General features: G+C 41.6%; 1 protein-coding gene across 1 annotated transcript; it reads left to right on the top strand.

Moving 5' to 3' along the window:
• The first annotated feature begins 5,617 nt into the window (after positions 1-5,617).
• LOC127567382 (liver-expressed antimicrobial peptide 2-like) lies at positions 5,618-15,850 on the top strand. The gene is made up of 3 exons (XM_052010230.1): positions 5,618-5,720; positions 9,292-9,443; positions 15,680-15,850. The coding sequence occupies exons 1-3, from the start codon at positions 5,655-5,657 to the stop codon at positions 15,735-15,737; spliced, it is 276 nt and encodes a 91-aa protein (XP_051866190.1). The 5' UTR covers positions 5,618-5,654; the 3' UTR covers positions 15,738-15,850.
• The last annotated feature ends 6 nt before the right edge of the window (positions 15,851-15,856 follow it).

Genomic DNA, 15,856 nt, shown 5'->3' with positions numbered 1-15,856 from the left:
TTAAAGTTATAACTCCTTATAAAAAGAAAAAAAGTATAGCAAATCTGTAGGCAAGTTTAAAATAAATGTAAAAACGTTAGAATAGTAACAGCAGGGGTCAAAGAGGATGAAGCCTTCCTCAAATTTATACATGAGACCTTCCTTAATTAGTAAGTTTATAGCCCAGTGAGGAAGGAACAATGCTGGATATAGTTCTGGGGAATGGGATAGGGCATGAGAACAGGTTTGCTATGGGTGAACTTCTCTGAGATGGTGAACAAAATGTAATTAGATTTGGAGAAATTATGGAAAGAGTTTTTAAAAATTCAAAGGTGAAAATACCCAACTGAAAGAGACCTGATTTCAATCATTTGAGAAGAAACCTATCAGAGCTAAATCACAAATAAAGTTTGAGCAGATAAACGTTAAATGAACAATGCCGGACCCTCAAGGCAGAAACACATCAGATGCAAACCAAGCACACTCCCAAAAGGAGTTTAAATGTGGCATTCAGTTGCAGAGTTCATTGGGCAACAAAGCAAATAGAATTAAAATTAAAAGCAATAAAACTCCAGATCCTGGAAATCTGAAATCAAAACACAAAATGCTGGAAATATTCAGTAGGTCAAAACATTGGTAGAAAGAGAAAAAGACAGATCATTTGCAGTTGACAAGAGTTCATCACTCTCTCTGTTGACAATAATGCCATCTGCACCATAAATGCTCTAGGTGTCCTACCTATCATTCATTTGCTTTGTTCTTTCCACCTCTCCCCCTTCCTTACAATAAAAAAACACTTTGTTAACCTTCTGCACCAAATCTTACTGACTTGCTGAATGATTCCAGCATTTTCTATTTTTAGTTAAAGTAATAAAAGATGTTTATGACAAATGTCAACTACAGAAATCAGCAAATAAGACAGGCAGTATATAGAAAGTTAAACTTAAGGGGAAAATAGGAATGTGGAAGGATTAGTGTTTACAGAAAAGAGAACTCAAAATAGTTTTATCAACATATAGAAAAGGATGGTCAAAAAATAGTAGGACTAACTAAATACAACAAAGGAAACTTTCTGAAGGCAGACAGCATGACTCAGATCTGAATGAATAATTTACCAATATAAGGTAGAGCATAGTGGGGTGTGTGTGTGTGTGTGTGTGTGTGTGTGTGTGTGTGTGTGTGTGTGTGTGTGTGTGTGTGTGGCGTGATGACGACAACAGGAGATAAGGACGTAATGACGTTTTTGGAGCAGACAGTCAGAGTCAGTCAGAGGAGAAGAGAGAGGAGAGAGAGAGAGAGAGACCAGCCTGCTAGTCTCTATTGATGGATGAAAAACAATAACTGTGTCTGTCACTACAATCCATGTATGGATTTTTGGATTAATCCAGTGGAGTCCACTTTGTCATTAACCTGTAGAGGGAAACAGGTATTTGTGTGGACGGCCACATCTCGGATGCCTTTCGGGGTGGCAGATGCTTCGGAACAAAGCGGTGGAGTAGTCACTGCTGAGTAGACACTGAGGTGTCGTATGGGTTCCACCGTGGAACATTTGGATTTTGTAATTACTCTCTATTTTCTCTCTACGTTTTGTCTTCAGTCAACGGTGGCTTTGAAGAAGCCTTTGCTCACGTTTCACCTTATGCCTTGCTGAACTGAACTTTGAGGACTATTCCTGGACTGGGAGTTTGGGAATTTGCCACACACACACTACGAGTTTAGTTTTTGAGGTTAATGTTTAAGATCTAACATTTTTAATTCTAACATTCTAACATTTTTACTTTTATTTTTCTTATTATCATAAGTAGTTATTAATAAAGTAGTTTTAAACACTTATACGTGTCTCAGTGTGTTTCTTTTGTTGCTGGTTTGTAACAGGATAAAGAAAAAACAAAGTTTACTAGGTAGGTTGGTTTCTCTTAAATTTAACAAGTCACCCAATTCAGAGGGCATGGAATGCAAGGTTGCCTAGGGAAGCTTGGGCACAGATTGGTAATTGGTTTATTATTGTCACATGTACCAAGATACAGTGAAAAGCTTTTGTTTGCATGTCATCCAGTGAGATCATTCCATACATAAGTACATTGAAGAAGTACAAAAAAGAAAAACAGAATGCAGAATATGGTGTTACAACTCTGACCATGAGTTGGAGTACTGATAGAGGACTGGAAAACTGCAAATGTTACATCTCCGTTGCAAAAAGGGGAACAATGACAACCTGACAACTAACTACAGGACAGTCTAATGCCAGTGGTGGGTAGCCTTCTAGAGACCAATGTGAGGGATAAAGTTATTGTGGAGAATATATGGAGAAGCATGACTGAATAATTATAGAAATACTAATAAATGATAGCTTTATTGAAGCATCAACCCAATTTAGTTCTTTAAATAACTAATGGTTGGGAAAGGTAGAACAGGAGATCTGAATCAGAATCAGGTTTATTATCACTGACATGTGTGGTGAAATTTGTTGTTTTGCAGCAGCAGTACAGTGCAAGACATAAAAATTACTATAAGTTACAAAAAAATAAATAAATAGTGCAAAAGAGGAAATAATGAGGTAGTGTTCATGGGTTCATGGACTGTTCAGAAATATGATAAAACATAGTAGTAAGTCAAAGAGGATGAAGCCTTCCTCAAATTGACACATGGGACCTTCCTTAATTAGTAAGTTTGAGAAAAGTACGTAATAGGAAATGGAAGAATGTGATAGCAAAAGGAATGGTGGTAACTTGTATTTGAAATTGGCTAATGGAAATCAGCAATACAGAGTGGATGCTTTTCTACTGAAGGAAAGGATGAAGGAACCCAAGGGATCTGATTTAGGACCATTCTTTCCCTTACCATATATAAATGACCTGGATTTGAATATAGGGGGATGATTTCAACATTTGTCAATGACACAAAGCCTGACAATGTGACAAATAGTGTCCAGGACTATAGCAAACTCCAAGAGGACAAGTGGCCCCGAAAGAGTATTGGTGAGATTATCCTGCAACTCTCAACAGTGCTACTTGATGTGTGTCAGTGGTGGTGGTGGACTTTGGGAGTTGCAGCATAATCTAAATAATACTATTTTGTGTCAATTGCAAGAACATTGGCATTGGGACCTTGATAGCACCAGGGCAAGTTGATAAGGTGGTTACGAAAACTTATGGGATATTTAGTAGGGCAACTTGCCAGTGGGTCAATATTACAAAATCATGCATTTAAAAGAATCGGTGAAAGCAGAAACTGAATGAGAAGAACATTCATGCTCTCCCCAACCCCACCCGAGAGGACTGTTAAGAATTGGAGCTCACTATCAGAAAGGCTCATGGAATCAGATTCTGTATTAGCTCTTGAGTAGTTGACAGGGTTGTGCAGGAAATGCCAGGCCCTGGGACTACATTAGAAAGTTATTTTAAAGAGCTGGGTTGATGGACTGAATGGTCTCTCTGGGGATTCCTTGATCTTGCACCATTTATCAGTAAAACTACTTGACTGAATGTTACCAATTCCTTCCTTGAATTGCAAAGTGCTCTAAATAGATCACATTGTAAGCAACAATAATCAGCCCCATTTTATAAATCTTCATGTAACTTCAAACACTGATCTTTGTTAGGGGAAACCTCAACTTCTACACACACTGTGAGAGTGAATAGGGATTGGTTTGTAATGGAAATTCATTAAAAGGGAATTATTTTTCAGTGTATGCCTTCTATGATGGAGAAAAAAAATGGACAAGAATGTGATTGATAGTGTCAGTGCTGGCTGAATTGATACCATTCTTGCCTCTAAATCAGAAGGTACCAGATTCAAGACCCATTCCAGAAGCTTGAGCACAAATATCAAAGCTGACATTCCAGTGTAGTGCTGAGCAAGTACTGTACTGTTCTGCCAACCAGGGTAAGCCGAGGTTTTATCTGCTCTCAAGTGGGTTTCGGAGAAAAGGGAAGTTATCACTGTGTCTTGGTCAATAGTTACTGCTCACCTAACATTACTTAAAAAATTATCTGGCTATTTATGGGAACTGGCTTTGCAGAATTAGCTCCACGAGTCCTATATTGCAACAGTGACCTCACTTTGAAAGTACTTCAATGGCTGTGAAGTGCTCAGGGACAATCAGTAAGGTGCTACACAAGTTTAAGTCATCCTTTGTACTGTCATGCCATCTCCTTAAAGACAAATCATTCCACTGCACGTAATCAAACTGCCCGTGTTGTTCCCATTGTCTGTACCTCACTACCTTGTATTATGATAAAATACATACTTGTAAAAAAAGGTGTAAAGATATTTTTGGAAGTAGTTTGCACAAGCTGTTGTGCCACATGTAATTGTTAAAACTCAAGTATCTTTGTTACTAAATCTCTCTTCATGAATCAATTGGACAAGTACACATTTAATGTTATTGAAGCCTCATGGAGGTCCGTGACTAATGATGTTCCACAGAGATCCGTACTGGGGCCTCTGCTGTTTGCGATATATATAAATGACTTGGACGAAAACATGGATGACACTATTTAGTAAGTTCCTGGATGATACCAAGATTGGTGGTGCTGAGGATAGTAGAAGACTGCCAAAGGATACAGCGGTATATAGATCAGTTGCAGATTTGGGCAGAGAAATGACAGATGGAGTTTAATCCAACCACATCTGAGGTGTTGCACTTCGTGAGATCAAATGTAAAGTGACAGTACACAGTCAATGCAGGACCCTTAACAGCATTAAGGTACAGAGGGATCTTGGGGTCCAAGTCCATAGCTCACTGAAGGTGGCTGCACAGATTGATAGGGTGGTAAAGAAGGCATATGGCATGCTTGCCTTCATTAGTTGAGGCATTGAATTCAAGAATCAGGAAGTTATGTTGCAGCTGTCTAAAATTCTGGTTCGGCTGCAGCTGAAGTATGGCATTCAGTTCTGGTCGCCTCATTATAGGAAGGATGTGGAGGCTTTGGAGAAGATGCACAAGAAGTTTACCAGGATGCTGCCTGGATTAAAGGGCATGTGCTATAAGGAGAGGTTGGACAAACTTGGGTTGTTTTCTCTGGAGCAGGGGAGGCGGAGGGGAGACGTGGTAGAAATTTATAAGATTGTGAGAGGCATAGATAGACAGCTGGTATCTTTTTCCAGGGTCAAAATGACTCATACTAAAGGGCATGCATTTGGGGTGAGAGGGGGTAAGTTCAAAGGAGATGTGCAGAGCAAGTGATGTTTACACAGAGAGTGGTTGGTGCCTCGAGTGTGCTGCCAGGGGTGGTAGTGAAGACAAATACCATAGAGGCGTTTAAGAGTACATGAATGTGCGGAGAATGAAGGAATATTATGTAGGCAGAAGGGATTAGGCGTTTAATTACTAGTTTCATTAGTTCAGCACAACATCGTGAGCCGAATTGCCTGTTCCTGTGCTGTACTGTTGTATGTTCTAATGAAGCTATCGACTAACCGCACATGCTGTCCAGCTGCTTCATCCTCCTAGCTCTTGTGTAATATAACCCGAGCAATAATCGAGAGCAAGATCTTTCCAGGCTGTTGCCAGTTGTCCTTTGCACCGCTTGTATTCACAGCACCTGATCATTGGCCGCTTCCCTGCATGCTCATCAGGTGATAGTCGAACACATCTGATAAATACTCAGGTGGCAAACCCGCTCCCACACGTGTGCACAAACCTGAGTGCACTGACTTGACCAACCGTCACCATGCGGACTGAACAGAGCAAGGTACTTGCGATCACTGGCATACTTTTGTTAGTCTGCTGCACTATGGTAAGGAACTTCTGGAATAATTCTTGCACTGACACCATGAAACCTGGTTGCTAAAGGGAGTAACACCTTCACCCTTCAAAAAAGAAGTTATTAACGTATTGTCCGTTTTTGTTTACGCCATGGGAATTGTTCCCTCCTGATCCTCTGCGAATCGGTCATCCCGGATTACAATTTAGAATTGACAGGTGGATAACTAACATACAGAGAGGGTAAACAAAAGATCAGATAAATTATGTTATCGGTTATGGAAAGTGCATGTGGGTCTCTGGATTGAATAGATTATCTGCTGCCTCCCTATAAATAGAGCAGAATGTAGAGGGAGTTTGACGGGATGGCGATGACTTGCAGCTGCTGTGTGGGTAGGACGGACGCAGAAGGTCAGTTTGATAGCAGTAGCACAACTTTGAAATACAAGGACAGGTTACACTTGCATTTTCAGAGGGAGACATGAGACCGTAGCTGCTGGAACCTAGGGCAACACACAATCTGCCAGAGGAACTCAACGGGTCGAACAGGCTCTGTCGGAGGGAGGGAAGGCATTGCCAACGTTTCGGGATACTCCAGCAGACTTTCAAATGCTTTGATAGTAAACTACTACATTTAAAGAGACAACGTTTTCAAGGATATCCAAACATTTTGTTAAAATCTAGTTTCAACTGGCAACAATTTAGTTTTTCTTTTGTATCTTAAAGTTGATGCATTTCTTAATACAGTTTTGCTTTCCTGTGTGAAATGAATAAAACGTTCGCCAACACCCCCACCCCAGAAGGCAGTGCCACCTCAACAGGAACCCATCCTGTCTTGGGAACATGCGGAAATATGTGAGTGCAACTGGTGGCTTTTAGGTGACAATCCGTATTTTCACCTGTCCGATTACAATTGCAACAGGTTACCGCTCTTCAAGGAATACTTTGTAAATGAGAACACAAAGTTCATTCTGTTATGCCGCTTGTTGTGCCAGAGGATTGAAGATTTTAAATGTGCAATTAAACAAATGAATGAGTGGAAATCTTAAGTGTAACCCGATCGGCATCATTTTGAGCACGTTTTTCCTCCCTGCTTCTCTTCCCCACCCACCCGGCTCCCCAAGTACAAATTCCAACCCGGAGACGAGTTTAATGGGATACAAAAATAATTGCCACAAGAGAGTCTTTAACTAGCGATTCCCCTTTGCTCCGAAAACCAAAACAGAAGTGTAATTTTAAATACCAGCGTGAATCAAAATCCTACTTCACGGAACAGTCTTGTAGTAATAATCGAGAAGTGTTATAAACGAAACACAACTGGCGTCAGATTCAAACTTCCAATTCAGTGCAATAAACTAGGTATTTCAAAACCAAACCAGAGCTCAAAATTTGCAGCAATGCCACATTCGAAAAGTTTGGATATAGCTGGTTAACGTTCAATGTGCACACTTTCCCACAGTTAATGAATTGTAAAATACAAGATACTTTGTTCAAATGTCACTGGTTCTTTAAGGATGTACAGGAAATAGTTTTCTCGACTTGCACGTTTTGAATTTACGAACAAACTTGTAATTTTAATTCATAACTTTGATCCTAATAATTTAACAGGAGATATTTGCATCTGAACCCGACTATTTCCTCGCGGGAAGCAGGTTTGCTCTGTAGTTAATATGCTTCTGGTCATTGCAAATTGCGTTTTGAGAAACCAGGATAATGAAAGTGGGCTTCATTTGTATGGAATCTTCAACGCAGCAAAAATATTGTAAGATGCTTCACAGGTACATTATCAAATGAAACTTATGCTGTGCCACACAACAGATATTAGGGCAGATGACCTAAAGCTAAACGAATTGGATCTCAAAGGTGGTGGACGTTCAGAGAGAGAATACCTGCAGTTAGGGTCCCAGAAGATAAAAGTACAGCAGCCAACGGTGGAATCATTACATTTAAAGAGGAGGAAGAGGCTAGAATTAGAGGAGCGCACAAAAAATCGCAGGTTCTAACGCTGTAATGTTACAGGGGTAGGGATAGGGCGAGACCAAAGGAATTACGTAAAAACGATAAGAACTTTATAATTGAGGTGCTCGTCAGTGCAGGGGTGATGGATGAACAAAACTTGATAGGAGTTAGATTACCTCACTTTACAGAACATGGAACAATGGATGTCAGCCAGTAACCTATAAAAACATCCACATTCACTGTGTCACTTTAATCTCCTATTAAAAACAAAGGTGTAGACGTTAGAAGGAATGGTTTTGAGGAGGATTTTAGTTTGGGGAATTGGGCAAGGATGGGAGTGAGAGATTGCAGGAGAGAATTAACAAGCATCAGATGAGCAGCTGAAGACATGGCTACCACTGAGGAGCGCACAGTCTAGAGTTGGAGGGACAAAGTTGTGGGATGGAGAGGCAGCATTGCGGGGCTAGAGGAGGTCAAGGAGATAAAATGGAGAGAATCCATTGAGATTCAGAATTGGAAGTTTCAATTGGTTGTTTTTATGTGGGGGTTGGGGGGGGGGAAATGAATAGCCAATAAGGATTGAATAATGGATGAGTGGGAATTATAGTGTAATAGCATTTCAGCAGCAGTTTTGGATAAGCTGAAACTCAGGAGGCGAAGAATTGAAGCTTGTTTAAAAGTATTGAAATAGTCGCACCTAGAGATGTCAGAGACCCAGCTGGATGTTTCAGTATCCAAAAGGGTTGAGATGAGCAATACCATAGCTCATACAGAGCACCAGAAAATAGCAGGAATTGGTCACCAGGCCCCTTAAACCTACCCTGCCTTTCAATATCATGGCTAATCACTGCTGGCCTCAACTCCTCTTCTGTGCCAGTTCCCCGCAACCCTCAATCTTTCAAATATTTATCCATCTCCACCATTAATATATCTAATGATCCAGCCTCCAGCACCCTCAGGGGCAGAGAATTCCAAGGAGTATGGGGTTTACATATTACTGTATACCCAGTATTGGGTTTACATAGGTTGGCTGGGGTATGTTCAACTTGAGACAGTGGCTTGGGATGATAAAGAAACCTGCTGCAAGATAACAGACAGTATAATGAGGCCAAAAACCTACGCTTTGGAACTAACAGAAGGAAATAAACTTGAAAGTTAATGGAAAAAAAATTAGATTGAGCAACTTTGTCTCAACAGAAACACACACACTCCTATAACTATCGTGTGGTGTTGTAGTAAAAAAAATTGGATAGCCATTGGACAATTGAATTTCAATAGGTCATGTGTATTAAAATTTAAATAAATAACGTTTTCATTCACAAAACATGTTTTACTGAAGCACATCAAGACACAAATGGGGTGTGGGGCTAAAGATGTTAATAGAGCCAAATTGCTTGCACAAAAAGGTAGATTTTAAGAACTTTTTTAAGGGAGGGAGGTTTAGAATGAAATGCATGGGGCCAGCAATTTCTACGAATTATCAACACCATTCAAAATTAAATTTTGTTGACCTGGTTAGTATGGAGAAGGACAAACTTTCAGATCACAATACAAAACAAACTTGCAACATGTTGATGTAGAATTTGTTTGAATAGGACAATTGTCTGTTAAATTGGTTCTAAAATATATTTACTTCAATTGTGTAGGTTGAGTCATCTCCAGTTTCCAATTACCGAAGCCCATTAGCTCAGCGGATGAAGAGATCAATGCTCTGGTGGTGGATCGCACAGAGGCCCATTGGTGCAACCTGTAGAGTGGACTCTGAATGCATCACCAATTACTGTGCAATTCAGGATACGTATGTATTTAAGTACCATTCCTACATATCAAAGTTAGTTACAGAATTTTTTCTAAATAAAATTTGCTTAGAAAGAGATCCCAAAGAAATGTTGAGTTTTAAACCATGTAATTAGATACAACTTACAAAGTGTCATTACAATGGCATAGCAAGCTGAATTAAAGGTTTGCTGAAATTATTGAATGCAACTTCAGGCAGATTGAGGGCAAGAACTTTCTGCCTTTTACTTGTTTCTCCAAGAAAATTCTCTCTATAGGAGATGGAGGAAGGATGAGAAACTCCTGTTTCTTCTGCTTGGAAGTGCAGTATGGATGTTGAGAAAGAGATTCGAAGTTTAATCAGCCCCCTTCCTTCAAAGGTGCTACCAGACCTGTGCAGTTTCAGAAGTAACACAAAGTGCTGGAAAAGCTCAACAGGTCAGGTAGCATCTATGGAGGGAGAAATAGTTAACATTTCAGATTGATGAACTTTCACCAGTGCGAGGGAGAGAGACAGATTCAAGGTCCAAGAGGGATGGAAGACAGTAAAGAATAAATTACAATGACAAATAGGTTGTGTTGGAAAGGAAAAAGGGTGGTGATGAAACAGAAGATGGGTCTAAAGCACCTGTAACTGGAATAGAGAATTATCTGAAAAATCACAACACAACACATTCTTTTGAAGATGTCCTGCATATTCACAAAAACTAGGTGCAGCTCCTCAAGCTCCCATTGAGCTTCGCGTCCAACCAAAAGTGCCACACTTGTCAGTCATGGGCTGCAATGGTTATTCTGTATAATTGAATGATTTTGAGTCATTTTTTGCACCTGTTCACAAAGTCTCCTGAACTGGTACATCAACAAATTTACTATTGGTTAACAGACTAGTAACTTACAAAAACTTTCAGTTCAGGATAGATTGAAATTAGGAAACCCAACTCAGTCTCCCAACCCAGTCTCCCAACCCCACCCATCTGCTACTGCCCGCTCATTCCCCCCCACAACCATTCACAAGAGTGAAATGTATCAAGTCTTCTTGGTTGAGGCATTGTATGTAGCATCACCTCCCTTTATCTAGGGCAAGTGTGTTGTATATTAACAAATTGCTTGTATATTAACAAATTGCTTTCAATGCATTGTTAAATTTGATCCTGGGATGTATTTATCCTACATTACATTTGCTATCATTTCTTCCTCTTAGACAGTCCCTGGGGGATTGATTTGAAATGGTGCATTGAGGCACTGATGCAATGTTAGTTGACACCAGTCCACAATGAGATGGGGTCTACATGCAGGTCCACTGGTTAAGGTCACAGCTTACATGCCATCAAGTAGCAGACGCAAGATGAAGAGGAATTTCTGCTGGCAGCCAAAAGTGCTCTGCAGTCCCTCTGAATTGATGGAGGTAATGGCTTCAGTGACGTTAAAAGAGGCAATATTCAGTGGCTAATGCTACTACTTGCACATCTTAGAGCTGAGGAGGGTGGAGCTGACGTCCACTCTGTGCCTCCAGATGGACAGAATCCACACTGTGATTTAAAGAACTCCTCTGCCAGTGGGGGGTGGTTAAGGAGGACCCTGGTGATGTTCACCCTGGAAGATGGTCACAATGATTGTATCCAAGGTCCCTTGGCATGGCCTCTTCCTCTTTCCAAGCATGAGAGAGGAGGCTGGGAATTTGTGACTGAATTCCTGTGTCAAGTTCCAAAACTTGATGCAGTCTACTCCCAGTGGTTTTCATTTGGCTTATGGCCTTTGATTTCTTATTGGTCGGGCTAGACTTGATAGTTTGCTGTGGCATGAAGTCGAGGTCAGTCACATCAGGGACAGAGTCATAGAACAGTACAGTGCAGAAACAGGCCCTTCAGCCCAACTCATCCATGCCAACTATAATGCCCATCTATGCATTAGACCTGTATCCCTCTATGCCTTTCCTATTCAAGTACCTGTCCAGATGTCATTTAAGCATTGTAATTGTATCTGCCTCTACCACATTCTCTGGCAGCTCATTCTATACAACTACCACCTGTGTGGAAAAACTTGCACCTCAGATTTTGTTTAAATTTCTTCCCTCTTACTTTAAACTTATGCCCTCTGGTTTTAGACCACACAGCTCCCCCCCCCAACTCCCACCATGGGAAAACCTACCCTATCTATGCCCCTCATAATCATATAAGCATCTATAAAAGGTCATCCCTCAGCCTCCCCCATGCTCCAGTGAGTTCCAACCCAGCCTATCCAATTCTCTTTGTAACTGAAGCTCTCCATTCCAGGCAACATCCTTGTGAATCTCTTCTGCACTCTTTCTAATCCTATCACATCCTTCCTGTTGTGTGACAACCAGAACTGTACATGATACACCATGTGTTATCTAATCAATGTTTTGTACAACTGCAAGCATGACATCCCAAATCTTATACTCAGTGCCTCAGCCTGTAAAGCAAACTTCTTCAATACCTGTAATATTCACCAGTGTAATAATCACCAGTGTCACCATTTTCAGGTTGCTATGGACCTGCACCCCAAGGTCTCTCCGTAGTTCAACACTCCCAAGGTCCCTGCTATTTACTGTACATGTCCTGCTAGTATGTGTTATCCTAGAATTCATTACCTCACACTTGTCTGGATTAAATTCCATCTGCCTTTATATACAAGGTCCCAGCACCGATCTGTGGTACACAACTGGTTAAACACCAGTCAGAATAACCTTCACCACTACTGTCTCCCATCACCAAGCCAATATTGGATCCAGTTTGCCAAAATACCTCAGATCCCGTGTGCTTTAATCTTCTGGACCAGACTACTGTGCAGGACCTTGTAAAATGCCTTGCCAGACCACGTATACCACTATGCTTTCATCAATTTTCTTAGTTACTTCCTTGAAAAATACAGATTTGGGAGAGATTTCCCCTGCACAAAACTATGCTGATTCCCCCTCATTAATCCCTGCCTTTCTAGATGAACACACATTCTATTCCTAAGGATTTATCCACCTTAACGTGTGCCAATATATTTAATACTTCCTCCTTCCTGGTACAAACATATTCCAGAATATCAGCATACCCCGCCCCTGACACACCATCCTCCACACCCTTCTCCCTGGTGAATACCGATCAGAAATATTCATCTAGGGCAGGCGCGGTTAGCATAACGCTATTACAGTGCCAGCGACCCAGGTTCAAATCTGGCCACTGTCTGTAAGGAGTTTGTACCTTCTCCCAGTGTCTGCATGGGTTTCCTCCAGGTGCTCCAGTTTCCTCCCACATTCCAAAGATGTACAGGTTAGGAAGTTGTGGCCATGCTATGTTGGCGCCAGAAGCGTGGCGACAGTTGTGGGCTGCCCCCAGAACACACTACACAAAATAAAAATGCATTTCACTGTGTGTTTTGATGTACGTGTGACTAATGAAGATACCTTATTCATATCCCACACATCAATTTCCATTGTTCCGAGAGGACCTACTCTTTCACTCGGTACCATCTTGCTTCTAATATACTTACAAAAGGTTTTGGGATTCTTCTTAATCCTGCTTGCCAAGACAGTTTCATGTCCCCTATAAAATGCTTAAAGCTCTCTCCCACATCCCCTATAAACTTCAAAGGACGCATTTGATACCAATTGCCACAGATGGTGGCTTCGTACCATTAGCTCCTCAGCCAAGCACATTCACCAAATGTCCGAACCTGTGGTTCCTCTTATACTTTGCAGGATGACTATTGCAACAACACATCGTCAATAGGGTAAAACTAACCTGGCTCACGACAGTCCAACCCCAGCTCACATTCCCTACTAACGGGCAAACAATCCAACACTTGACGAATTCTGCAATACAAATGATAGGAAGAGTCGACATCGAAGGATCAAAAAGAAATGTTGCTATGAATGCTTCACTGCCACAAGCTAGTTACCTCTGCGGTTACTTTTCTGACACCTCCTGCTTAAAACCCAATGTCAGAAGGATCGCGAGGCCCCGCTTTCATGGTCTGTAATTGTACTGAAAATCAGGATTAAGCGAGCTTTTGCCCATCTTCTCCATGGGAGGTTTCTGTCTTCTGAGCTTACCCTGGGACACCCGTTTTGCGACATGACAGGTGTACTTCCCCAAACTCCTCAGCTGCTACCATCTCTGGAACTGGTTGCACCTGGCCATTTTGATCAGAAGCTTGCCTTCCTGAGTAAGTGAATGATTATGAGTTCTTTGAAGTGTTTCTTTCAGCAGACACCAGCTTCCTCTCTAAACTTGATCTCTTTTCTTGTCTCTGTGGGGCAGGCCAGTGGGTATATGGGCCATTGACCACCTTGGTAGATCTAAAAAGTCCACTCATCATGGTTATCAGTGGGTTGATGGATCTCTCAAATTCTTCCCATCCATGTGTTCTTAGATCAGGGACATCAGCTTTCAGGTGCCAGTAAAGAAGTTTCTTTTCGAGGCTGAGTCAAGTTTCATTCAAAGAATGCCTCACGTGTGCATTTTTAGTTCCTGGCTATTCTCATCAAACCGGTCCTGATATTTAATGGCAAAGAAACCAAGAGTCTCTTCACAAACATTAGTTAGTGGACATCTGGGCAGTCCAGACACAGTCTGCAGCTCCAATTAGTTAGCATCTCTGAGAAGAGCTATCTTTGCAGAACCTCAAGACTTCTAATGTTGATTTTGGGGGGGGGGGGGGGGGGGCAAGCTGATGGATGTTACAGAGCAAATTGGGTGGTGGTCAATCCAACAGACTTGGTACCTGTCATTGTACAGCTGATTTGAACATCATTGTGATCTCTTGCTGCAATGATGATGATGAAATAATTTTAACACGTGCAGGACCTGGATTAGAAATGTTGCTAAGAGGTCTTGTGATTGTTCCTCCAGCAAAACAGTGCAGGTTGTGACAAGTCTGTGCTCCAAGCACTTTGTCAGAAATAGGGTTTTGGGAGAGCACATTTACCTTCTTGGCTCTTTCTAGAGGATTGCATCTCTTCCAACCTGGCACTGAAGGATCACCTGGACCCCCTCTGGAATATATGCCAGGATCTTCTCTTCCCACCACCCAGGGTAAAACAGAAACCCTTCTTGGTCACATCCATAGCTTTCAAAGTTGGGGTACAGCCACTGATAACCATAGTGTACAGGTTTCCTGATATAGACTGAACCAGACATTCACATATCCTGGAAGGGGAGTTGCTGAGGTGCCCTACGAGCTCATTCCTGTTACCAAGCTCACCCCAGTCACTGTTCATCTTCTCCAGGTGTACCCATTGCCTTGTTTGCATTAGCTGTATCCTGTCTTCCATAAGGTGTCAAATTATCAGATCTCCTGGGCTATTACAGTACAGTGGCATTCAGGTCTTTTGAATATGGGACTTAAGGTCCTGATATGCCAGGTCCCAAACTCCGTATTGTATGGAATTTACCTTACATGATTTAGAGGTCCAAGACAACTGGAGACAAGGTTCTGTTGTACAGACACCAAGACATAGGTGGCTATGTACATAGGTACCTGTCAACACACATGGCTGAGCTTGCCCACTCTCTCCATCTCACATCCCTCAAATCTCTTCAGTATCCCTCTCACACCATGATCACCTCCCACTCCTCTCCAATCCATACATTGTCTTCATGCACCTTTTCTTTCCCTTTCATCTGGGCCTCTGATCACCACCCTAGTCCTCACCCACTGAGCAACATTCCCTCAGCACAAGTTGGGCCAGGGAGGGGAGACTGAGTTTGAGGTTCTAGGATAGGCTGCAGGCTTATTGGAAGGCAGCTGAAAATAGGGCAAGGCTAGGTTCAGGTGGGGGTAGGTTGTGAGAAGGAAAAGGAAGTGTATGGATTGGAGAGGTGGAAAGTGGTCACGGTGTGAGAGGGTTAAAGAGATAAGGAACAGAGGGAAACAGAAGGAAAAGGGTGGTAAGATGGATAAGAGAGCTTTAGAGGAAGGGGCATCTTCCACCAATTGGCCCTCCCTTTGCTCATTCCCTTACCCCACAGCAGGGCTTCAGGGACCAGACATATTGTCTGCCAGCCTGAAGAGGAACCATTACCCAGTTTCAGCATACCAGGTAAAAGACAGTCCATTAACTTTGGTATTACCAATAATCCTAGCTATTTTGCTTCCATATCAGCAGATGATAAAATGTTAGTAATCTATTATCTACAGAAAGAACTTGGGGTAGCAATGAGAAATATGAACCAGAGTTGTTCAAATAAAATATTCAACTGTAATGTGAACCAATACAAATTGTGAAGCATGTTTCTCCTCCAGCAGGATGGCGTTTTGTTCATTAAAAAAAGAGTCTCAGCCTAAACCAACATTTATTGCGTGATCAAACAACCATCGGTATTCTGAAGTAAAAGGAAGTGCACTCAGGAAACTACACACTTTCATCCTTCTGATGTGACTTGCAGATGGGAATCCATTTCAATCTTCTGTGGGACAATATTC

Source organism: Pristis pectinata, chromosome 2 (genome assembly GCF_009764475.1).
Source record: "Pristis pectinata isolate sPriPec2 chromosome 2, sPriPec2.1.pri, whole genome shotgun sequence".
Classification (NCBI taxonomy): Eukaryota; Metazoa; Chordata; class Chondrichthyes; order Rhinopristiformes; family Pristidae; genus Pristis; species Pristis pectinata.
This window is presented reverse-complemented; position numbering and strand designations above follow the sequence as displayed.

What these genes read in the sequence shown, in the direction of transcription:
- LOC127567382 (XM_052010230.1), top strand. Translation starts at nt 5,655, where the DNA reads ATGCGGACTGAACAGAGCAAGGTACTTGCGATCACTGGCATACTTTTG. An exon ending in TGTTAGTCTGCTGCACTATG is followed by an intron (nt 5,721 to 9,291) that starts GTAAGGAACTTC and finishes TCAATTGTGTAG; the next exon opens with GTTGAGTCATCTCCAGTTTC. An exon ending in TACTGTGCAATTCAGGATAC is followed by an intron (nt 9,444 to 15,679) that starts GTATGTATTTAA and finishes CTCCTCCAGCAG; the next exon opens with GATGGCGTTTTGTTCATTAA.